Here is a 21,289-nt window from a genome sequence, read left to right as displayed (position 1 = left end):
ATTTTGAATATTTGTAAACGTTATTTTGAAGAGTGTGTTTATTTGTAGAGATTAAGTTTGTTCACCTTAATCTTTGTGCGAGTGCTGAGTGTACTTGTGGATATCTATCTAGTCCATTGTAATCAAATAGTGTCTATTGTGAACGTGTTCATAAGGATCTTCGGGAGAGTATTCTATCTAAGTCTCACTTCGGGAGGAAGTGTGCACTCACTGTTCTTTGAAGGGAGTTCAAGAGAATCAGCGTTTCATCAAACCAGATTCGTAGAGAAGAGTACAACAAGATTGTGGCAATAGTTTAAGAGGGAGTCTTACATTGTTTAAGTCAATGCTTTTGTACACTTTGTTTCTTTACTAATTGGTTTATTCTCTGGGCGTGGCCCTAAGGAGTAGGATATCCGAAAGAGTTTCTGAACCTTGTAAAAATTCATTGTGTTCTTTAATTTTTGCACTGTCTATTTTTTGTGTTCAGTTCTGTCGTGACAAGTTCGGATTTTGTCCCGACAGAACCGTTTTCTGTGTAAACAACTAATTACCATTCCGCATTTCAATTAATTCATTGTTTAATTAGTCTGTTAATTACAAAAAATAGAATTTCAATTGGTATCAGAGCGGGTCACTAAACTCTTAGTGCGATCTTGTATTTTTCTGTTTGTTTTGTGCCTTGTGAAATGTCTTTCTTTATAGAAGGTGGATCTATAACTCGTCCTCCTTTGTTGAATGATTCCAACTATCCTTATTAGAAGATTAAGATGAGAGTCTTTATTAAATCACAAAAAGAAAAGGCATGGAGATCAATCTTAACAGGTTGGACACCCCCGTCTGAATCTGATGATGTCACAAAGGTAAAATTTGAAATTAACTGGACTGATGCTGAAGATAAATTATCCAGTTATAACAACAAAGCTTTGCATGCTATCTTTAATGGCGTTGGTGAATGTTACATAAAATTAATATCTTCGTGTGAATCTGCCAAAGAAGCTTGGGAAATCCTTCAAACTCAATTTGAAGGAACTGCTGATGTAAAACGTTCTAGGCTAGTTATGTTAACTACTAGATTTGAAAATCTTAGAATGACAGAGACTGAGTCTCTCACAGAGTTCTATGAAAGATTGTCTGATATAGCTAATGAATATTTTGCTTTGGGAGAAAAATTGGAAAATAATGTGTTAGTTCGAAAAATTGTTAGAGTGCTTCCTGACAGGTTTCAAACAAAGCTCACAGCAATTGAAGAAGCCAAAGATCTCGACACAATGAAAATAGATGAATTGATGGGTTCATTGCGAACGTTTGAACTCAATCAACAAATTTGCCAAAAGAAATATCCAAGTGCTCCCAAAGAAAAAATAACTACTAATGACTAACAAGACTTACCAGACAATAATGCATGTAATATTATTATTATTATTATAATTCAAGAATAATGATCGATATACATATATTATTAGTAATATAACCAGCTCATTGTATATATGTACATGTATATTCATGCATGAATAATCGATAAGTACAAGCAATATTAGGCTTCTCTTTATATAACCTTGTCTCACAATCCATACTATTTTATGAAAAATCAACATGTACACATGAAGAGATTTGCACAGAAAGGTCTGAAAATATACAAAAGTAGATCTTGTGGTGGAGAAAAGGGCAGCAAAAACTAGCTAGCTAGGATGAAATTATTATACAAAATTAATTAAGCCAATCTGAATGGAAAAGTGGTTGAACCCATATATATATATATATATGCCAGTTGTTGTTGTTATAGTTGTTGTTATAATTCAATTCAACATGAATGTGTAGTGTTATATTCCTACATATATCACACTACTCATCCAAGTTTCCAACCAACCATCCAACCTAGCTAGCAAATAATATATATCATAAGTGATAATTGCCAAATAGTATTCATATGCTATAATAAGATTCCTGATAATAATCTGTGTAAGGTACATGATTTCATTGACATTTTTTGGGTCAATTAATTGTGTGTACTTTCTATTTATTATTTGATTGATTTTTCAATTCATCAATGTATCAATTAGCTAGGGTCCATTGATTGTTTGTTAATTAGTCAATATACCAATTTGGTTTAATATTTGATTGATTAATTTGTCAATTAAATTAAGTCAATCCTTCCTTCTTCTTTTTTTTTTTTTAAAAAAAAAATATACTTTTTATCCCCACATTTTATTCATAAGGATATGTGTAAATATGGAAGGTTCTAGAAGTTGACTAAGGTTAATAAACGGTTGATCACGAAACATGTGACTGTCAATCAGGTAATTAGGAAGATAAATCAAATCCAATTCAACTAAGATTCAATTTGGTTTTTGTATCGTCTAGAATCAATTGATTCTAAATGAAAAATAGTCGATTATGAATTTGGACATCTCCTTGCATGAACCTAGGGGCCAACACTGGTAGGGTTTTTGGATTTTCAAATTTTAGGTTTGGTTAGAGAAAATAGATACCAAACTAGTCTGAAAATATTTTGATTTCTCAAATTTGGGTTTCGAATTTGGACATCTCCTTGCATGAACCTAGGGGCGAACACTAGTCGGGATTTTGGATTTTCAAATTTTAGGTTTGGTTAGAGAAAATAGATACCAAACCAATCTGAAAATATTTGGATTTCTCAAATTCGGGTTTCGAATTATCGGCGAGTTTTCATGAGTTCTGGGCCCAAGTAATGCTTTAAAAACTAGTAGGTTTTTGTAGAAAGATATAAGTATTGCATTTGTTGAAAAAGTTGATTGATGTTGTCCTTCTTAGTAAAAATGTTAGATCTTTACTTAACATGTTTCAACCAAAGATCATTGCTATTGAGGAAAACAAAGAATCTCAATAATTTTATGGCATGTTTCCTTAATGGCAATGGGAATGATATGTGTTTATTAAACTAGAGAATGGGAGAGATGAGTGGGGTAAGGGAGAAAACAATGGGAATAGCTCTCCCCCAAATACCAAGGGAATCTCATTACCCTCAATGGTTTTTTTTTTATTTAAATTTTTAAAAGTAAAAATAAAAAGACAAATTTTTCCTTCAAAAATATATCTCATCAAAATGCTACATTATTTTTTTAATAAAAAAATGATAATTTAGTCAATTTAATATTTTGATAATTAAACAGTTATGGCCCTCCCGGCCTACTAATCCAGCCATTAAACCGCATTAGGAATTTCGGGGCATTACAGTTCCCAAGGATAAAATGACCATTTTTCCCCGGTTCCCTCTAACCCCTCAAGTGTTCCTACCATTTACCAATTAATCCCGCCGTATCCAATTAATTACTAAATACCTATTCATTACTCAATAAATCCCATAATATTCTCTAAATTCCCAAAATACCCCTAGGCTCCCCCGAGCTGGGTGTTAAACCCCGCTGTGACTATTTCGCTAATCCGCTCACTAGGACCGTCTCGAGCCATATACTGCAAATATATCCACATAATAATCTGGTATCAACCATTTATCACATAAAATCACATTTATGCCCTCAACAGGCCAAAATTACAGATATGCCCTTACGAACAATAAAGGGCCAACATGCAAATTTAATACTCATAAACATGCGTATAATATATTCACATAATCATATAAGTCATGCATGTCACATAGTCACGCATTTAACCAATTAAACACACTTATAAACCAACTATGCCATCCCGGCATATGATTATATGATAACATGTTTGTATGGTTATATGAATGTAAATGTGAGTATATGTTATATTTGTGAGAACCGCATTATTATGTGGGTAAGTCTGCAGTGTGCGACTCGAGGCGATCCTAGGGAGCTAGTTAGCGGGAAGTCACAACGGGGCTTAATGTTTGACTTGGGGCAAGTCATGGGGTAATTCGGGTATTAGATGATTATTTGGGTTATCGGGTTATGGAAATAAATATATGGAAATATATTTGAGGTTAGGAAGCCTAGGCGGGAATATTGGGGAATTTTACCATTTTGCCATCGGAGATGTTTTCGGTACCCCGAGCCCCGGGATTAACTTAGTTACCTAAGGTTAGACTAAGTAAAATCCTCAGAATTTGGTGGAAATAAAGGAACCGACTCTCCTATCTCTCTCTCTCCTTCTTTCTTCTTCTTTTTCAAGGGAACCACTAGAATCTAAGAAACTCAACTGGGAAATTCTGTGTTTTGAGCTGAATTTGTGAGGGATTAGCTCAGTTCTAACTAAGGGAAACTCAACCAGGACCAAGGTAAGAACTGAATTTCATTCTTGAGCACTAGAGTTCTGAGTTTTGGCTGAGTATTGAATGTGTTTATGGTTTTGATGTTTAATGACTGGATTGAAGTTGAGAAGCTTGGGTTCTAGCTCAGAAATTGTTAAGGAAGTGGTTCATCAAAGAAGGTAAGCTTCAATTCGTAGTTTAAAGCTTAAATTCTAAGTTTTCATGACTGGTTTTTGAGTTCTTTAGTTGCTGGGTTTCAGAATAAAAATGGGATTTTAATGAGTTTCTAAGCTGGATTTCTGTTGGATTATGTTGTTAGAATCATGTTAAAAGTCTTGTGATTAATGGGTTTTGGAATTAGGGTGCGTTGGGGTGGTTTTGAATAAGGTTAGGATGTTAGGAATGGTGGATTTTCTGGGCACGAAGGGTTGGGCCGTGGTTCTGTTCTAGAGCACTGCGGCCCTGCGAAGCAAGGAAGAGCCAAAGAGGCTCTACAGTGGGGAACCGCCGCAGCACCACAGGACAAGGCCGCGGTGCGTGTCCGTCTTCAGAGAGGCTTAGTCTCTGTTTTAGGGGCGGGTCGCAGCTAGGTTTCAAGGGTCGCAACCCTTAAGGGTATTTTTTATCTTTTGGAGGTTTTAAGCGCGTGAACCTAACCTAGGGTGCTCGGGATCGAATCCACCACCGTGTTTGGTGGAATTCGATGTCCCGAAAGCTAAAATTCCATCCGGAAATATTAACGCAATTATTAATGGTACTCCCTATCTTGGTTGTGACTAGGTGTTAAGCTAGGTCTCGGGAAGCGGATCTTGCTCGAGAGGCGTTGCTCATAATCAGTAACCTGGAAATTAAAGGTAAGAAAACTGCACCCGGTTGTGGATTTATAATGGGACTAAGGGTTCCCTATTTTGTATGCTTGGTAAGGGATGGTATTATGCCATGTAAACAGTAAACCAACGGCCTAAGAGTGCTGAAGTTTATATTAGCGCATAGGGAGCGGCTCGGTCACTGGTAGCTGAGGACAGCTTATTATGCATTGAGCTCAGTTTAAGCGGGTCGGAGTCAGTGGGGTAAATAGAGGATGCAACCTAAGGTGTCGACCCTGACTATTTTGTGATTTGTTTGTTATTATTGATTGGTGGATTGATATACTGTATAGCTGGGTGATGATTAGCTGATTCTTTGGTTGAATCTTCATGCTTTATTGTGGTATGTCGAGTGTATGAACATGCTTAAAGGATTATCCAAATGTTATTGTTGATTGTTGTGTAATATGATATGTTTTCTTACTAGGTCTTGGCTCACGGGTGCTTCGTGGTGTAGGTAAAGGCAAGGGCAAGCTTGATCAGTCCTGATTTGGAGAGCTCTAAGAGCATAATGTACATGATCAACTGCTCAGCCACCATGGTTGAGGGGAGACAGGGACAGAAAAACCATAAACTTATGTTTTGCCTTTAGAAAGGCTAGTGGTTATTTGTACTTTGGAAATTTTGTAAGACTTTTAAACGCTATTTCTTTTGGGATCCCATGTGTAAATGTCTAATTATATGGAAAGTATCTTTTGAGACCAAAACCCTTTTAACCCTAGCACATTAATGACTTTGGAATTCATGTTTTTAATTGTTGGCTTGATTAGCAAGTCATGCACCTTTACAAATACACAGTCTAGCGATCTTGACTATCCAGGACGTTACAACTTCGCCTAGATCTTAGAGATTTAGAACTTTGGAAATTCAAAGGATTTTTAGGCAGAGAGAGAAAGAAAGATTTTCGTAATTCAAAATGAATTCTAGAAGGATTTATTCATAGGAAACATTGAGTTACTATGTTGCATAGTAAAATAATAAAATATTCAAAATATCATGCATAGTAACTTCAAAATATCATGCATAGTAACTTGCTGAAATTATCACTGCATTAGCATGTGGGACCCATTGGGTGGACCCCGTTGTGGGACACATGTGGTCCTTACTTGTGGGACCCATCATGAATAGTACCCCGCAAATAGTAACTATGAATAGTACCTCGTGAATAGAAAAGTTATCAATTTTCTTATAAAACTTAGCTGAGTATTCATGGATCACAAACTTTTTTGAAACAACTGCTTTAATAATTTAGAACAATTGAAAATCGTACAGTTCATAACGGCTAAAACCCCAACTGTTATGTTACTATTCCCAACTGTCATAATACTAACGATAATATTACTATTCACCAATGGTCATAAACGGCTAGTTTTTGTCCTATAAGTACTTGTTCCTTCAACCATTCACTCATAACAACTTCTTCTTCTCTCATCCATCCATATACGTTCATCCTCCAATCATGAATTTCTTTTTATTGCTCATATCTTTAGTGATCATTTGCTTGTACGTTGTATCGTTCTATGGGTATTTTACTAATAAAATGTCCATGGATATTATAGTTGTGTTTTCTTTAGTTATACTTCCAATTTACTTAATAGTTCTAGCATTCGATTAACATTGTACTATATTCAAATGTATGAATAAAAATATCTTCTCTTATTTTTATTGTTATAATACATTTGTAGAAATGAGTAGGAGTTACATTATTAGCTCCAAATTTAAAACCTAAAAGCTTTAATCCTATTGGTTAGAGGTAATGACGGTGCTTACATTATAAAATGGGTCAATTAGAGTTGAGAGGTCTCACGCTTCTCAATTCTTTCTTTAACCTCTCTCTCTCTAGCTCTCAAGAACACATTTTTCTCCAATAAAATCACCAAGAATTACTTGACTTCCATGATTTCAAAGGTTTGTTGAATCTCAATTCTCATTTCACTACTGTAGAAGCTTTAAACAACTTTGGAATGACTTGGAATAAAAAATTTGGACAACGATTCTCATCGTGGCAAGCTTTGTTGCAAGTATTTCAGTATCTTTGAGATAGGAAGTTTTGATTTTATTTTTTAGTAAAATTAGGGTGGTGACTACTCACTTTCCCAACAAAATGGTACTAGCAAAGTAGATGAATCTAAAATTGATCATGATTTATTTGAAGCTGCTTAAAATTGGGTTTTGGTAAGTAAAAATAACTTGGTGTTAAAAATAAATGATGAGCTTGAAATTCAAGTTACATATTTGTAAAAAAGTTATTGTTGTAAAAGATAAGATAAAAATGATTTGTGTTGAAATCAAACAAACAAACAAAAATGGAGTAAAAATGTTAAGTTTTGGTACTTTGAATCTAGATTAAATTCCAACTCAAGGGAATTCTTCTAGTGAACATTGTGTTTGTCAAATCAGAAGTTGTTAGTGGGTGGAAGAGAGACAACTCAAGAACACAAAAATAAATGTAAACAACAAGTTATTAACACGAGAAGAAGAAAACAAAACAAGACAAAGAAAAAGATGAAAATAGAAGAACAAATAAGCTTGAACAAGTTCAAAGAATTTTTTTCCAAAAATTATATTTCCACTATCTCACATGATTTCTTAGAGTTTTCTCAATGAAACACGTTTGGAGATTGATCAAGCCTTGCACATTCTAGAATATACAAAGAAGTAGAGACACTCTAAAGCTGCATATCACTACTATTTATAAGTGAATTTAAAATGATCCAATAACTCTCATTCATTTTATATGGATATTTCGAAGTAATAGTGCTCATTTGAAAAAGATTTGGGTGGTTACAACACCCTTGGAGTTGTTCACAACAGCTCAAAATATGTTTAGAAACCCCTCTTTCTTAATTTCACTAAGAAACAGATAATTCTAAGCACCGTGATTGGAAAGAGGGGATTTGACCGTTATGTACAACTATAGTAAAGTAATTACAATAATGGTACACGAAACAATTATCACACTAATGATACAATTTATACCCTCCACAATAAAGAAGGGGAAATACTTGTGTTTTGCCGAAATACATGATCGATCTTTATATTTTGTTAAATTACATTTTACATTTTGTGTTTTGCGAAACAAATCAAAATAGTATCAGGCCCAAAATATTATTTTGATCTGTTTTGCAAAATGTATTGTCCGAAATTTCATTTAACAAAACACGCAGGGGCCAATCGGATATTCCGGCAAAACACAAGGGTCAAACCAGTATTTTTCAATTAAAAAAGATCTTTAAACTACTTTAAAACTATCAAAATTCTTGAATTTCGTTGAGATTAGTCAAAAACCATGGAACCCTGACTAAAAAAAAGTGTTTTCTCCACATAGGTTCCTAGATCGCCATCAAGGTATCATCAAAACCCATAAAAAACCATCATCGATACTTCATCAAAAACCATTAAACCCTAACTTAAAAGATTATTTTCTTCATATAAGTACTAGATGGTCGCATCATAGAAATTCATCGAACTACCTCATGGCTATTGAATTCCATCAAATTGTATGGAATTGTTTTTTTATTGAAAAATGGAGCCAAAACCCAAATTTAAAAAAAAAAATCAACACAAAAGTATGTATAAAACTGACTGAAATATATATATATAAATATATATATATATTTATGCTATAAAACTATACCCATCACTTCATTAGGTCAAGAGGGCAAGTGGCATTTACCTAAAAAAATTTCTTTCATAAACTTAAAATTGTGGTAATTTTATGGGTTATAGGCTTACAATTATGAATCTTTGTGTTATTAGGTGATTCCTTGAATCTTTGTTTTATTTCGAAAGGAAAATGAAAAGAAAAAAAAAACACCTAAGGAAAAGAGTGAGATTTAGGGGTGAGGGATTTTGTTAGAGAAAATGGATAGGAATAATTGGCAGGGGTATTATGGTCCAAGACCAAGTTTCAAGCATAGTTTACAAATTGTGGACATAGGGGTGATAGTTTTGTAATAGTGGGCATGTTGAAGCATAAAAGCAAAAACATGTTTAGTAAATTTCCAAGGATTTCAATTTTCAAATACTTAGGATAAAGTAACAAAAGTAAGAGAATCTGGCACTGTTTTCTTCAAGAAAAAGTATATTATTGCATCTTCAGAATGAGGTGAAAAGGCAAAAGGACCTTGCACTGTGTTAGACTAAGTATATCTAAACCAGGCTAAAAACGTGTCTTACATAATACTTAAATACTGGATAATATTGTATAAAAACTGATATTTTCAATCTGAATGAGACTTGCTCAATAATCTGAATCATAAATTTAGAAGTGTTGAAATTTACAAACTCTTTCAGCCACATTTCTAGTGGAAAAAATCGTCAATAACTGAATTCACTAATTTTAGTTGCCTCAACTTCATTGATTTTCTCTTTTTTATGTTTTGTTCTAAATATACTGTAAAAACTACACAGCAGCTGATACCTCTATTTTCACTTCCTTAGCCAGCCCACATAAAAAAAACCTGCAACATTTGAAGGAAAAAAATAAGATAGGGTGAATATCAACCAAAGCATAAGCAACTCAAATAAAAAGGATAGACAACAGACTTTACATTTATGATTCAATCAATCTGTCTAGAGCTTTTCAGTCTTTTGACACTTGAACAACTAAGCCAGCTGGTGTCTGGACAGTTTTGAGGTGACCTGAACCAATCAGATCACGAAGATGAAACCTCATATCAAGCGGGGATAATCGAAGACGCTTCTTCTCCAAAGAAACCATCATCATTTCTTTGTATCTCCTTCGGTTAAGAAGAGAAAGAACTTCTTTTCTCCCCTGAACAAGCAGAAATGCAAGTACACTCATCATTGAATGTGAACGACAATCTATATTCCAAGTAAAAATTCTTCAACTGTCACAAGAACAGCACGAGTCTCAAACAAACAAGATTTTAACTTGTAAGTATAATTGCTCAACTCCAAAAAAATATCTTTTGCGTAAAACCCAGATGCAGATGAATTGGTGTCAAACATCAACACCATCCTCCATTCTCATCAACAAAAGAGAAGACAACTTAACAGATGGATAGAGAGAGATATTAATTCATGTTAAACGTTAATTAGCTCAGTTTTACTAATATTAGAAAGAAATCTGTATTAGTTCTGGAAAACATGATAGTGGGCAGAATTTCCTTCTTCCAATATGCCAAAAAAAAAATCCTTATATCTTTCTTATGGCAGAAAACATGTATAAATACTTATGTTTAGCCTTAAGAGTTAGGTCGTGAACTTGATTAAGTTAACAATTTGCCAGCCACATAAATCGCTTTCCATATAAGTTGTCGTATTGACAAAGAAAATACAGGACTTCATATTAAACCAATTGCAATGATGTAAACAAGTAGATTGGTAAAACAATTAGATACCTGGGAGAGGCCCTTGAGCACTGAACCAATATTCGGAATTGCGAACCAGTACATGTTTGGATCAATAAGTTGCCGAGTCTAGAAGTAAAAACTTATGGTATTAGAAGCAGAAGACCATCAAACTTGAGAGAAGAAGTGAAAAAGAGTGAGAAAACAATTCCTAAAGAAATTGGAGTTCATATTTTTAACTCAACAGGTTCATGAAGATTGAAGCAGAGTCAGGAAAAATATTCTAGGTGATTGGTTAGTCATTGGTCAGTATGTCATCTTAGCAGTGAACTAACACTAAGATGCTCAGTGCCCTTCTATAGTACAAGTATAGTATATGAACAGAATATCAAACTCACTCACAAGAAGACCCGCATGAATTAAAACAGAGATATGCTCATCCTTCACCTTTCCTCCAAGTGATAAGAGCGTACGCTGCAGTAAAGACAACATTCAATAAGGTTTTTGTATTTAACAATCCTTATTTTTTTCAAACTAGGCTCCCTGCCCCCCAAAACCCTAAAAAAAACAGAGGAATCGTATTGGGAATCAAATCCTAATGTTTGCACTCCCTTAACAAACTACTGCCACACCAAGAAAAGAAGGTTCATAACAAGGACAACAGTAAGAAAACAATGTGTATCCTTTCAGATCAGGGCAGTTATTGTTGATATCTCAAAAAAACTGAAAGTTGCCTGTCTGTCCATGAGTGACCTCCTCCCAAACAAGCATATACTTTAAGAGTAATGATTGAGACACTCAAATTGCACACGCTAATTACATACAATGATGTGTAATTAATCTCAACCACACAATTAAAAATGATGTGCTTTCCACTTAAAAATATTTATGGTTAAAATTAAATACACATCATTGTGTGTAAAAAGTGTGCAATTTGGTGTGTCTCTAGCAATACTCATACTTTAAGATGTATAAGAAAAAGAATGGCTTTTCCAGCAAAAATAAATATATAAACCAATAAATAAATAAAAGAATAAAAATGGTTATGTAAATAGATAAATTAAAGCTAGACAGTTGGATAAATAGAAAATATACGCAGACTGCATTTGAAATCTCGAAAAACTCACAAGCTCTTGATGTTCAATGCTAGGTTCCAACTTGAAATCGATAACATGTGTTTTAAACCACTCAATAACTTCAAGGTTCCCAAGCTTCCTATCTTCTGATCTTTTCATGACACGTTCTATCTGTATTTGAAGTTAGGTTAGTTTACATACATTGTCAATCCCTTAAAAGAGGTCATTCAACAGCCATATTAGCCGCTTTAGACAACCTAGAACACCAAAAAGTGGGGGGAAAAATACATAATCATCTAAAAAATTACCTGATTCAGATAGTCATCTACAAACATTATTGCATGATCATCTTGTCCAGAACTCAACTTAAAAATACGCAATACTTTATCCCTTTTCAGCGACTGCGCAAAAAGATATACTATAACCGACATCAAGAACACGACCAAGAAGGTTAGGTTAAATCAAACAACCAAGAAACTTTATGCATAAGACAGCATTGCTTCCCACAAAGAAAAACTGTGCTTCAGTTTCTCATTTTTCAAACTTAAATCTTCCGAATCAATATTGTGAGTGTTATAACAACAACTATAATAAAATTTCCAGACTCCAGGAATAGAAGAAGAAACAGACCTCTAAATCCCTGTCCACTTGTGTTCTGTCCTTTACACTGCTATACAACTGTGATCTCAAAATAAATGGCTTAATTGAAACCTGAAAATATGCATCATATAAATGTTATTGACACTAAAGAAAAGAGACTCCAATAATTTTAGTTTACCACTATATTCCTTTAAATCACACACAATGCCAAAATCCGCAATAATTAAAATGAACTCATAGTTGGATACTGGAGCCAGCTTGCAAATGGATCGTACAAAATTTACTGTTTGACAATAAAATGCAAGAAAATGTACACTGAATTGATCTCGTGTAAAACACCCTTCTTCGAAAGAGAACATGGCGCAGACATCATTAACTTCCACTAATAATGGGTAATTCGCTCAAGTTTTGGATAAAACTTCAGGTATAAACTCCCTCAATATCTCTGCAACTTTATTGATTGTTACAAGAATTCTCTCTTTTTCAATCTACATAAAACTATTTGCAACTCTCCCTCTGATTGATTTATATCTTAATCACTTATATTTTGCATTCAATCTCTCGTCCTTTTAAAGAGAGGAGGCAGGTTGTTGACGCAAATAGCGCCTACCCTTGCTAAGTAGAATTGACTACAGCTACTTTTTGTTTTCTTCAAATTATTTTATTGACAAAAAATCAACCAATTTCTTTGACTAAAGTAAGTGGCCCATCTCATCAATTATCCCCTTTTCCAATCCAATGGGGAAAGAACTGTCTAAGGATCATCATCACCAAGAATTCATCTAGGTAAGCTTTAAACACAGCTCAAGCTTATGCCAAAGAATCACATTCGTTATCATATGTACAATATTCTTGTCAGTTAATCCTGTGCTCCTGAATAACTTCCTCTCAATTGCTTCACAAATCTAGTAATATCTGACATTGATATGCTTCATTCAATAATGATGTGGCATTCTTACTTAGATCAATGGTGCTTGGACTTGCAATGAATCACATATTTGTCTTGCTTCAATCCCAGTTCTAATATATTATTTGTTCTAATAGATGAACCTTTAAATGAAACTCCATATTGTTTTCCAAACAATCATCGGATGGGTCAAAGAAATTACCTTCCTCTAAAGGAAGGAATTTCTTCTTTGCTAGGAGTTGCATTCCCATTTCACTCATATTGCCGAACCATCTATGCCATAGATTTGGTGAAGAATTGACTGCTACATTTACTTAGTTCAAGCAAGAATTTCCATGGTTTTGTACAATGTGCAACAAAGCTTTTATTTTGCAACAATCAACGACCTTTGCAGTGTTTCCATCTTCTGTGCCAAAGTGATTCTCATAGCTTTGCTCATCTAAAGCATTCATAGGGATAGGATTGCGGTGAAACTCTAGAACACGCCTCACATCTTGTAATATTATCTGGAAACCCACATTTGTTTAAGTACAGACATCTCCGATTCTGACTATCTTTGAACAAGCAAAAATTTTCATCCTAACAATACCAAGGTCACATGTTTTATATGTGGTGAACATTGCTTTATTGGGAATTTGAGAATGACATGAAATGAAGCTCTTGAATCCTCCACCCACTTAACCAAATTATTTCTGGTGTGTAACCAATCATCAGCCAGTAGTGCAACATTCTCTTCTCTTATGGTTGAGGCGATCTTGTAGTCATCAGAATCTTGTCAATAAAAATGGTTAGGAAGAAAACAAAAAAGTAGCGGCAGAAATGACAAAGTAGCATCATTAATTTTTCAATCGATTCGGCACAAATTGCACCAACAACCTGCCACCTTTCTATAAGAGGAGAGATTAGATGCAAAATATGTCAAGTGATCAAGAAGTATATCAAGGTATGCTTACTGAAAAAGAAAGAATATTCCTGCAAGAGGAAATATCTTGCAGAGATGATTAGTGATTGTATACCTCAAGTTTTGCAAGATTTTGTTATGGTGTACCTACTATTTTATGGAGAAGTTATTATTGAGATTGTAGTGATTTTCCCCTTCAAAGAAAGATTCTATACATGAGATAAATTTTGGTGTTCGTTTTTCTTGTGTTTTATTCTCAAAAACAGTAAATTTCGTTCGATCTAATTCAGCTAACATTGAGCAGAAAACGACCAGCTTAAGCGGACTCATGAAAGAGGCCTGTTCAGCTCAACTCAGATTATGAAACAATTCAACAAAAACAAAATGAAAACTCTTGTATTGTACGAGCTATTCAATGAAACCCAATTTATTTTTTGTAATGTATAAATTGAATATATATAGCCTCCTAACCTTGTCAATATGAGGAAACTGAGCTCGCATTATCCGAAGCGCCACCATTGTATCGCTAAAAGTAAGACTTTTCTCTGCATTTGCATATAACACCAATCACAGCAGTTAACAATATAGCCAAAAATAAAAATAAAAAAGTCTCAAAGAACAGTTATTTCTCAATCCAAATACCAAAACCAAACCTAGGGATTGAATGTGATCGATATCGCTGGTTTCGGCTGCTTCGTCTGACTCTCGCTGTCGTTTCTTTCCTTTTGAAGATTCTGAGTTAGAATTCTCCATCTTTGCGACTTCAATTTCTCAAATTCGTTTCAACAAAAACGAATTTACAGAATTTTACTTCAACCCTTTTAATGGCGGCATATGAATTTCTTTTCAATATTATATCTTGATAGAATGGAGTTCACAGATATGTCCCAATATAAACACACACACATATATATATAAACAGAGATTGATTAATGGCGCTCTCTAGTCTGTAGATGAATTCTAAACCAAAGATTTGGCAATTGACATTCTCCGAGAGCAGAAGCAGAGGGCAGAGAGCTTTTCTGGTGAGACAAAGCGAAGGAGACGACAGTGAGTTACATATACGACAACACCCGAGGACATCATCAACCGATGGAGATACGACAATAAACTAAATAAATGAAAAATGTGCGATCCTCACAAAAACGACACTAATGTAAGGACTTCTAATGTAAAACGACAAACACCACATATACTATAAGACGACGGTAACCAATATAACGATAAATAAAAATATATATAACGATAAATAAAAGAAAATGAGACTATAATCACCCTATTTTTATATAAAAAAAATTTACTCTTCACTCCTCAATCATTAAATATACTATTTTACATTGGCTGTCAGATCAGCGGCTACTAAGAGCATCTCCAATGAGGAGAGCTATTGCAGTAATCATTGACTAAAATCTGACATAAAATGTAGCTTATGCATTGGAGCTCTTAAAATTTTTGACCATTGCTTAACTTAGTTGCCTCACAGGGCAACGATCCTTTTTCATTTTTTCTCTTTTTTTTATATATACATATAATTTTATATCTATATAAATATATATATACATATATTTATTTTCTTACCATTTTTTATATAAATATATATATACATATTTTTTTTTGTTACCGTTTTGTTATCGTTAGAATTTTTTTTTTCTATAAATACTCACTTACTTAATTTCATTTTCACATTATATTTTTCTTCCAAATTATCAATATCACAAACAAAAAAATCCTATTAATGGATTTCCAAAATTCTCCAAGTACCAATTCCTAAAATCCAAATTTTCAATATTCTCAAATTTTTCAAAATTCATTGTATTCTCCACATACCAACCATCAAAATCTAAATTTGGAAATCATTTTAATTAGTTTTTTTTTAATTATGTTAGATTGATTAATTACGATTATGTCATTTTATAAGTTTTTTTTTAAATTTAGTCTAATTTAAATATCACGTACTATTTATTTATATTAATATATGAATTTAAAAAATTTAGTATGATAATATTTATAATTATAAAATGATATATTAAATAATAATATATGAGGACCATGGTTGGCAATTTTTAGGGTAGCTTGCATTGGAGTATTTTTAAGAAATAAGTTGCCAAAAATAATGTGGATGAGAGAGAAAATAAAAAATTATATTTTTTAGTTGATTTAGACATTTTAGGCAATGGTTGGGGTAGTTTGCATTGGAGATGCTCTAATAGGATTGTTTCTCTTTCAGACATGTAAAAGAATTATTACCCAAATTTTTTTATATGATATTGTACATTGTAGTTATAGCAGCCCATACTACCAGTTTTTGGAAAATTCCAAATAATTTACTATGCCAAAAACAGGGTTCAACAAAGTCAATTGTACGTATATTTTTTTTATACGCGTGCAACTAACTATTTTGAACTCTAGTTTTCGGCATTGTAAAGTATTTAAACTTTTTTTAAAACTAATGGAGTGTATACTATAACTACAACATACATCTTCATATAAAAAAATTTAGGTTATAATTTCTATACATACCAAAAACAAAAATATACCTATTGGTAGAGACTAAGCTTAGAGGAAATTACATTTTATATGAGATTTTTAATAGTGTGCAAAAATATAGTTTTTTTTTCAAAAAAAGTTAATCTATGACTTTTTTTAAGAATTTTCACTTTTATGAGTTTATTTTCCCATATTTTTGTATAAAAGTTGGTTTATGCCATAGTTTCTCTTAATCAAGTTTTACTAATTTGGAAGGGTATGTTTGTAATTTGATTATTATTTTTTAGCTTATTTGTTTTTTTATATTATTTTTATATTACTAATTTTATATTAAATTTTTCTTTGGTTGTTTTGCAATTTTTTTTTTTGTAATATGATTTTTTTTAATTATTTTTTATTTATTATACATGTTTTTTTTTAGATTGTACGTTTTTTTTTCAAATCCCGGTAAGGTAACTAGTGACTTGATAGATCTTTGACAGTTATGTAAAAAAAATCCTAGAGCTAGGTTAATTAACATGCACCAGGAGGGGTAATCAGTTATCCTGAGATGAGTAACTTTCTGCCATAAGAGAGGTAACCAATTACCTAAAAGGGGTGACGAGTTACTCATATTAAATATGAAAAGAAACATCAAATTTGAAGGAAAAAGTGGAAGAAGACTTCATTAAAAAATGAAGAAGAAGTAACTATGATTTTAGTAACATAGGTAACCAGTCACCATAAAGAAACTATAAATATACATACACTAGAACGTGAAGGTAACCAGTTACCCTCAGAAATATACATACAAAGAACGTGAAGGTAACTACTTACCCATTCACGTTTTCATATTTTTATTAGTTTTTTTTCTAAATTTTGGTATTCCTATAAGTGTTACAGTAAAAAGAAAATGCTGAAAAAATTGATTTGAATTGTTTTTACATATAGTGGAAAAAATTATAAAAAAATTACAATAATAAAAGATAATAAATAAAAAAATAGTAAAATAATTATGTAATGTTAAAATATATATGTAAAAATAATAAAAAAATAAAAGAAAATGGAATTAGAAAAGAATAAGTACAAAAATGAAAAAAAAAAACAAAAGAAATGATTAATGAAAAAAAAAATAGATGAATAAATAAAAATGAAAAGAAAAAGAAGAAAAATAATGGAAAAGTGAAAGGAAAAAAAGATTAATGAAAAAGTTGGTAGAAGAAAATGAAAAAAAAAATGAAAAAATGGAAGAAGAAGGAAAAAAGAAAGAAGCTCATGTGTGTGAAAAAAGAAAAAAAAATGGAAGGAGAAAATAATAGATACAAAAATGAAGAAAAAATAGAATAAAAAAGGAAAAAAAACACAAAACAATACAAATGAAAGAAAAAAAAAAGAGATAAATGAATAAAAATGAAAAGAAGAAGAAGAATAATGGAAAAATAGAAAGAAAAAATTGGTAGAAAAAAAATAGAAGAAAAAATAAATAAGAAAAAATAACTGAAAAAATAATTAAAAAAATAAAAATAAAGTTACATTTAAAATCAAAGAAAACATAACTATCATAAAAAAATGTGGCATTTCCATATTTTAGTTTGCTACTAATTGTGTTTTCTATAGTTTAAATTTTTATTTAATGGGAATATACTCATTTGGTACCATGTGTTTTTGCAAAGTATCATTTTGGTACCCTCTGTTTTCAATAATACTCATATGGTACCCTGTATTTTAAAATCGTACATATTTAGTACCATAAACTCATATTTAATTGATAAAATTTTGTCAATATGATCAAACTGTCATCAGTTATATGTAATTATGTAATTAAATTTAAATTTGTAACTTACATAATTGACAGCAGTTTGATTAAATTGACAAAATTTTATCTATCAAATCTGAGTTTAGGATACCAAATATGTACGATTTTAAAATACAGGGTACCATATAAGCATTATTGAAAACAGAGGGTACCAAAATGATACTTTGGAAAAACATAGGATACCAAATGAGTATATTCCCTTTTTTAATAAATTTTCTCATACAAATTAAAAAATATATAATTCTCCTATTTTTGTACATTGATAGTATAAAAACCATATTTTTGAAAAATTCCCCTAAATTTATATCCCTTATAATTTTATTTTTCAACTGCACCATCTATAATCTATAAACCGACAGTATAGAAAAACATAGTTCACATTAAGTACAATCTCATTCATTCACAAATTTCATCTATATGAGTCGTTAAATGCCAAGTGTATAACTTAAGTTATTATAGTGCAAAGAATACATAATTTTCTTTCAAAATAAATCTACATTTTTTTTTTTAGGGTTTATGCATTTTTTTTAATTTGTGTTTTGTCTAAGGGAAATTTGACTTTTTATACTTAATATGGGGTTGTAATTCAAAAATATGCTATGCATTTTTATCATTACAAAATAATGCCAATTCATTTTTGGATACCCAAAATACCCCTAAAAGCAACTATCTCCTCTCTTCCCTCCTCCTCTCTTCCTTCCTCCTCTCTTCTTGTTTCTTCCTCACTCTCACTCACCTCACCTCACCTCACACCACCACTAAGATCACCACGGTAGAACCCCACCCAGCAAGGGACCGCACTAAGAAAGCCATTTGTAGAGGGGATCAAGACCAAAGTAAGGGTTGAGAAATCTTGGAGAAAAATTCAATAGGTAAGCAATTTTTTCTTAAATACTTGGATTAGTGATGTTTCCTTTAAATTTTTTGAGCATTTCGAATAGATCTGAGCAATATTTGTACATTTTTTTTTGGGTTTTTTCTGGTTTTTTGTTGATCTGCGTTTTCTGGGAATTTTCTGGGTTTGTGTTGTGCTCGATGGGTGCTCGATGCCTACTCGATGCAGGCTCGATGGCACATCAATTTTAGGGTTGCATGTTCTGCTCGATGGGTACTCGATACCTACTCGATGGGTACTCGATGGTAATGTGCATTCTCACTATTTCATGCATGCTCGATGGGTGCTCGATGCCTGCTCGATGCAGGCTCGATGGCACATCAATTTTAGGGTTGCATGTTCTGCTCGATGGGTACTCGATACCTACTCGATGGGTACTCGATGGTAATGTGCATTCTCGCTATTTCATGCATGCTCGATGTCTGCTCGATGTAGGCTCGATGGCACATCAGTTTTAGGGTTGCATGTTCTACTCGATGGGTACTCGATACCTACTCGATGGTAATGTGCATTCTCACTATTTCATGCATGCTCGATGGATGCTCGATGCCTGCTCGATGGCACATCAATTTTAGGGTTGCATGTTCTGCTCGATGGGTACTCGATACCTACTCGATGGTAATGTGCATTCTCACTATTTCATGCATGCTCGATAGATGCTCGATGCCTGCTCGATGCAAGCTCGATGGCACATCATTTTTTACGTTGCATGTTGTGCTCGATGGTTACTCGATACCTACTCGATGGTAATGTGTATTATCACTATTTCATTCATGCTCGATGGATGTTCGATGCCTGCTCGATGCAAGCTCGATGGCACATCATTTTTTACGTTGCATGTTGTGCTCGATGGTTACTCGATGCAAGCTCGATGGTAATGTGCATTCTCACTATTTCGTGCATGCTCGATGCAGGCTCGATGGTCATGTTTTTCAGCATCGTTAAAATACCATTTCCTACCATCTGTTTTTCAGCTAACTGTATTTGTGTTTTTTTATTTCAGGTTCTACTGTTTACGTATTTGTTTCTTACAACTATTTCGTGCATGCTCGATGCGGGCTCGATGGTCATGTTTTTCAGCATCGTTAAAATACCATTTCCTACCATCTGTTTTTCAGCTAACTGTATTTGTGTTTTTTTATTTCAGGTTCTACTGTTTACGTATTTGTTTATTACAACGGTTTTTGGGAAGTGCATGGTAGGAAATGGTATTTTAAGGATGCTGAAGGTGAAGTGATACCAGTAGAGAATGATGTCACTTACTTGCAACTACTTGACATACTACACGAGACATTTCAGGTGGATAGAGATGTGTATGAATTGAAACTCGAGGTGCCATACGTATGCGGCGACCAACCATTTGCACCGGTTCAATTGAAGAATGATCGGCAAGTTCTTGTATTCTTAGGAATAATCTTTGGAGGGAATTGGTTTCGATAAGTGGTCTCGTCCTTTCTTTCCTGGAAAACGATACAATATAATGACAAGCAATTATGCTGAAAGCTTCAACAACAAGACCAAGGATGCAAGAACCTTTCCAGTTACAATTTTTTTAGAATTCATTCGGTTCACACTGCAGTCTTGGTTTTCTAAACGACGTAGTGTGACAGAGAAGACTACCACCAAATTATCCACCCTGATGGAGGCAGATGTATCGAATAATGCTAACAAATGAAGGTTCATGAATGTCTATGCCCTTGGTCAATTCGAGTTTCATGTAACTGGTGCAGACAGCGATGCTAAGGTGAATTTGATGACGAAATCATGCTCATGTGGGGTATTCCAACTCATAGGCACACCTTGTCCCCATGCAGCTGCAGCAGCTATAGAGCGTGGAGTGAACCTTTACTCTTTGTGTTCACCGTTTTACACCATTGAGTCATGGAGGAATTCATACAAAGAAACCATTTACCCAACTGGGAACAGGATGACTGGATACTTCCAGATGACATTAAGAATATGGTAGTTGGTGTACCCATAGAGAAACAACAAGTTGGTCGGCCAAAAAAACCAAAGCTAGGAAGACCAAGGACAAATCGTTGGCCATCTGGCGGGGAAAAACTAGTTACAATGCGTAAGTGCAGTAGATGTGGTGGTCGTGGCCACAACAAGTCCTCATGCAAAGCTCGGCTTTAAGTTTATTTTTTGTTGTATTTTATTTAAACTTGAAGTTGAAGGTTATTTTTCGTTTTCTTTTTTTATTGTCGTTTTCTTTTTTTATTGCCGTTAATGAATTTTGGTCGTCAATTGTCGTT

At 33.2% G+C, this 21,289-nt stretch overlaps 1 protein-coding gene across 2 annotated transcripts; it reads right to left on the bottom strand.

Annotated features, from left to right (window-relative positions):
* Positions 1-9,278: 9,278 nt before the first annotated feature.
* On the bottom strand, positions 9,279-14,910 carry LOC133785052 (uncharacterized). 2 transcript variants are annotated; one of them, XM_062224314.1, is made up of 9 exons: positions 14,511-14,910; positions 14,329-14,402; positions 12,080-12,160; positions 11,758-11,850; positions 11,501-11,620; positions 10,776-10,847; positions 10,425-10,502; positions 9,612-9,835; positions 9,279-9,521 (listed from the first exon to the last, which is right to left on the bottom strand). In XM_062224314.1, the coding sequence occupies exons 1-8, from the start codon at positions 14,608-14,610 to the stop codon at positions 9,644-9,646; spliced, it is 810 nt and encodes a 269-aa protein (XP_062080298.1). In that variant the 5' UTR covers positions 14,611-14,910; the 3' UTR covers positions 9,279-9,521; positions 9,612-9,643. The 2 variants fall into 2 exon arrangements, with proteins under 2 accessions (XP_062080298.1, XP_062080303.1); XM_062224319.1 differs by lacking the exons at positions 14,329-14,402; positions 14,511-14,910 and adding an exon at positions 12,364-13,152.
* Between the last annotated feature and the right edge of the window lie 6,379 nt (positions 14,911-21,289).

The sequence above is a fragment of the Humulus lupulus genome, chromosome 1 (assembly GCF_963169125.1).
Source record: "Humulus lupulus chromosome 1, drHumLupu1.1, whole genome shotgun sequence".
NCBI lineage: Eukaryota > Viridiplantae > Streptophyta > Magnoliopsida > Rosales > Cannabaceae > Humulus > Humulus lupulus.
The sequence above is the reverse complement of the archived record's forward strand: the minus strand, read 5'-3'. Positions and strand labels throughout refer to the sequence as shown.

Coding starts and splice junctions, on each gene's coding strand:
- LOC133785052 (XM_062224314.1), bottom strand. CDS start 14,610: ATGGAGAATTCTAACTCAGAATCTTCAAAAGGAAAGAAACGACAGCGA. Junction 11,621..11,757: donor TAGATGACTATCTGAATCAG/GTAATTTTTTAG, acceptor CTTCAAATACAG/ATAGAACGTGTCATGAAAAG. Junction 9,836..10,424: donor TGCTCAAGGGCCTCTCCCAG/GTATCTAATTGT, acceptor CTGCTTGTTCAG/GGGAGAAAAGAAGTTCTTTC.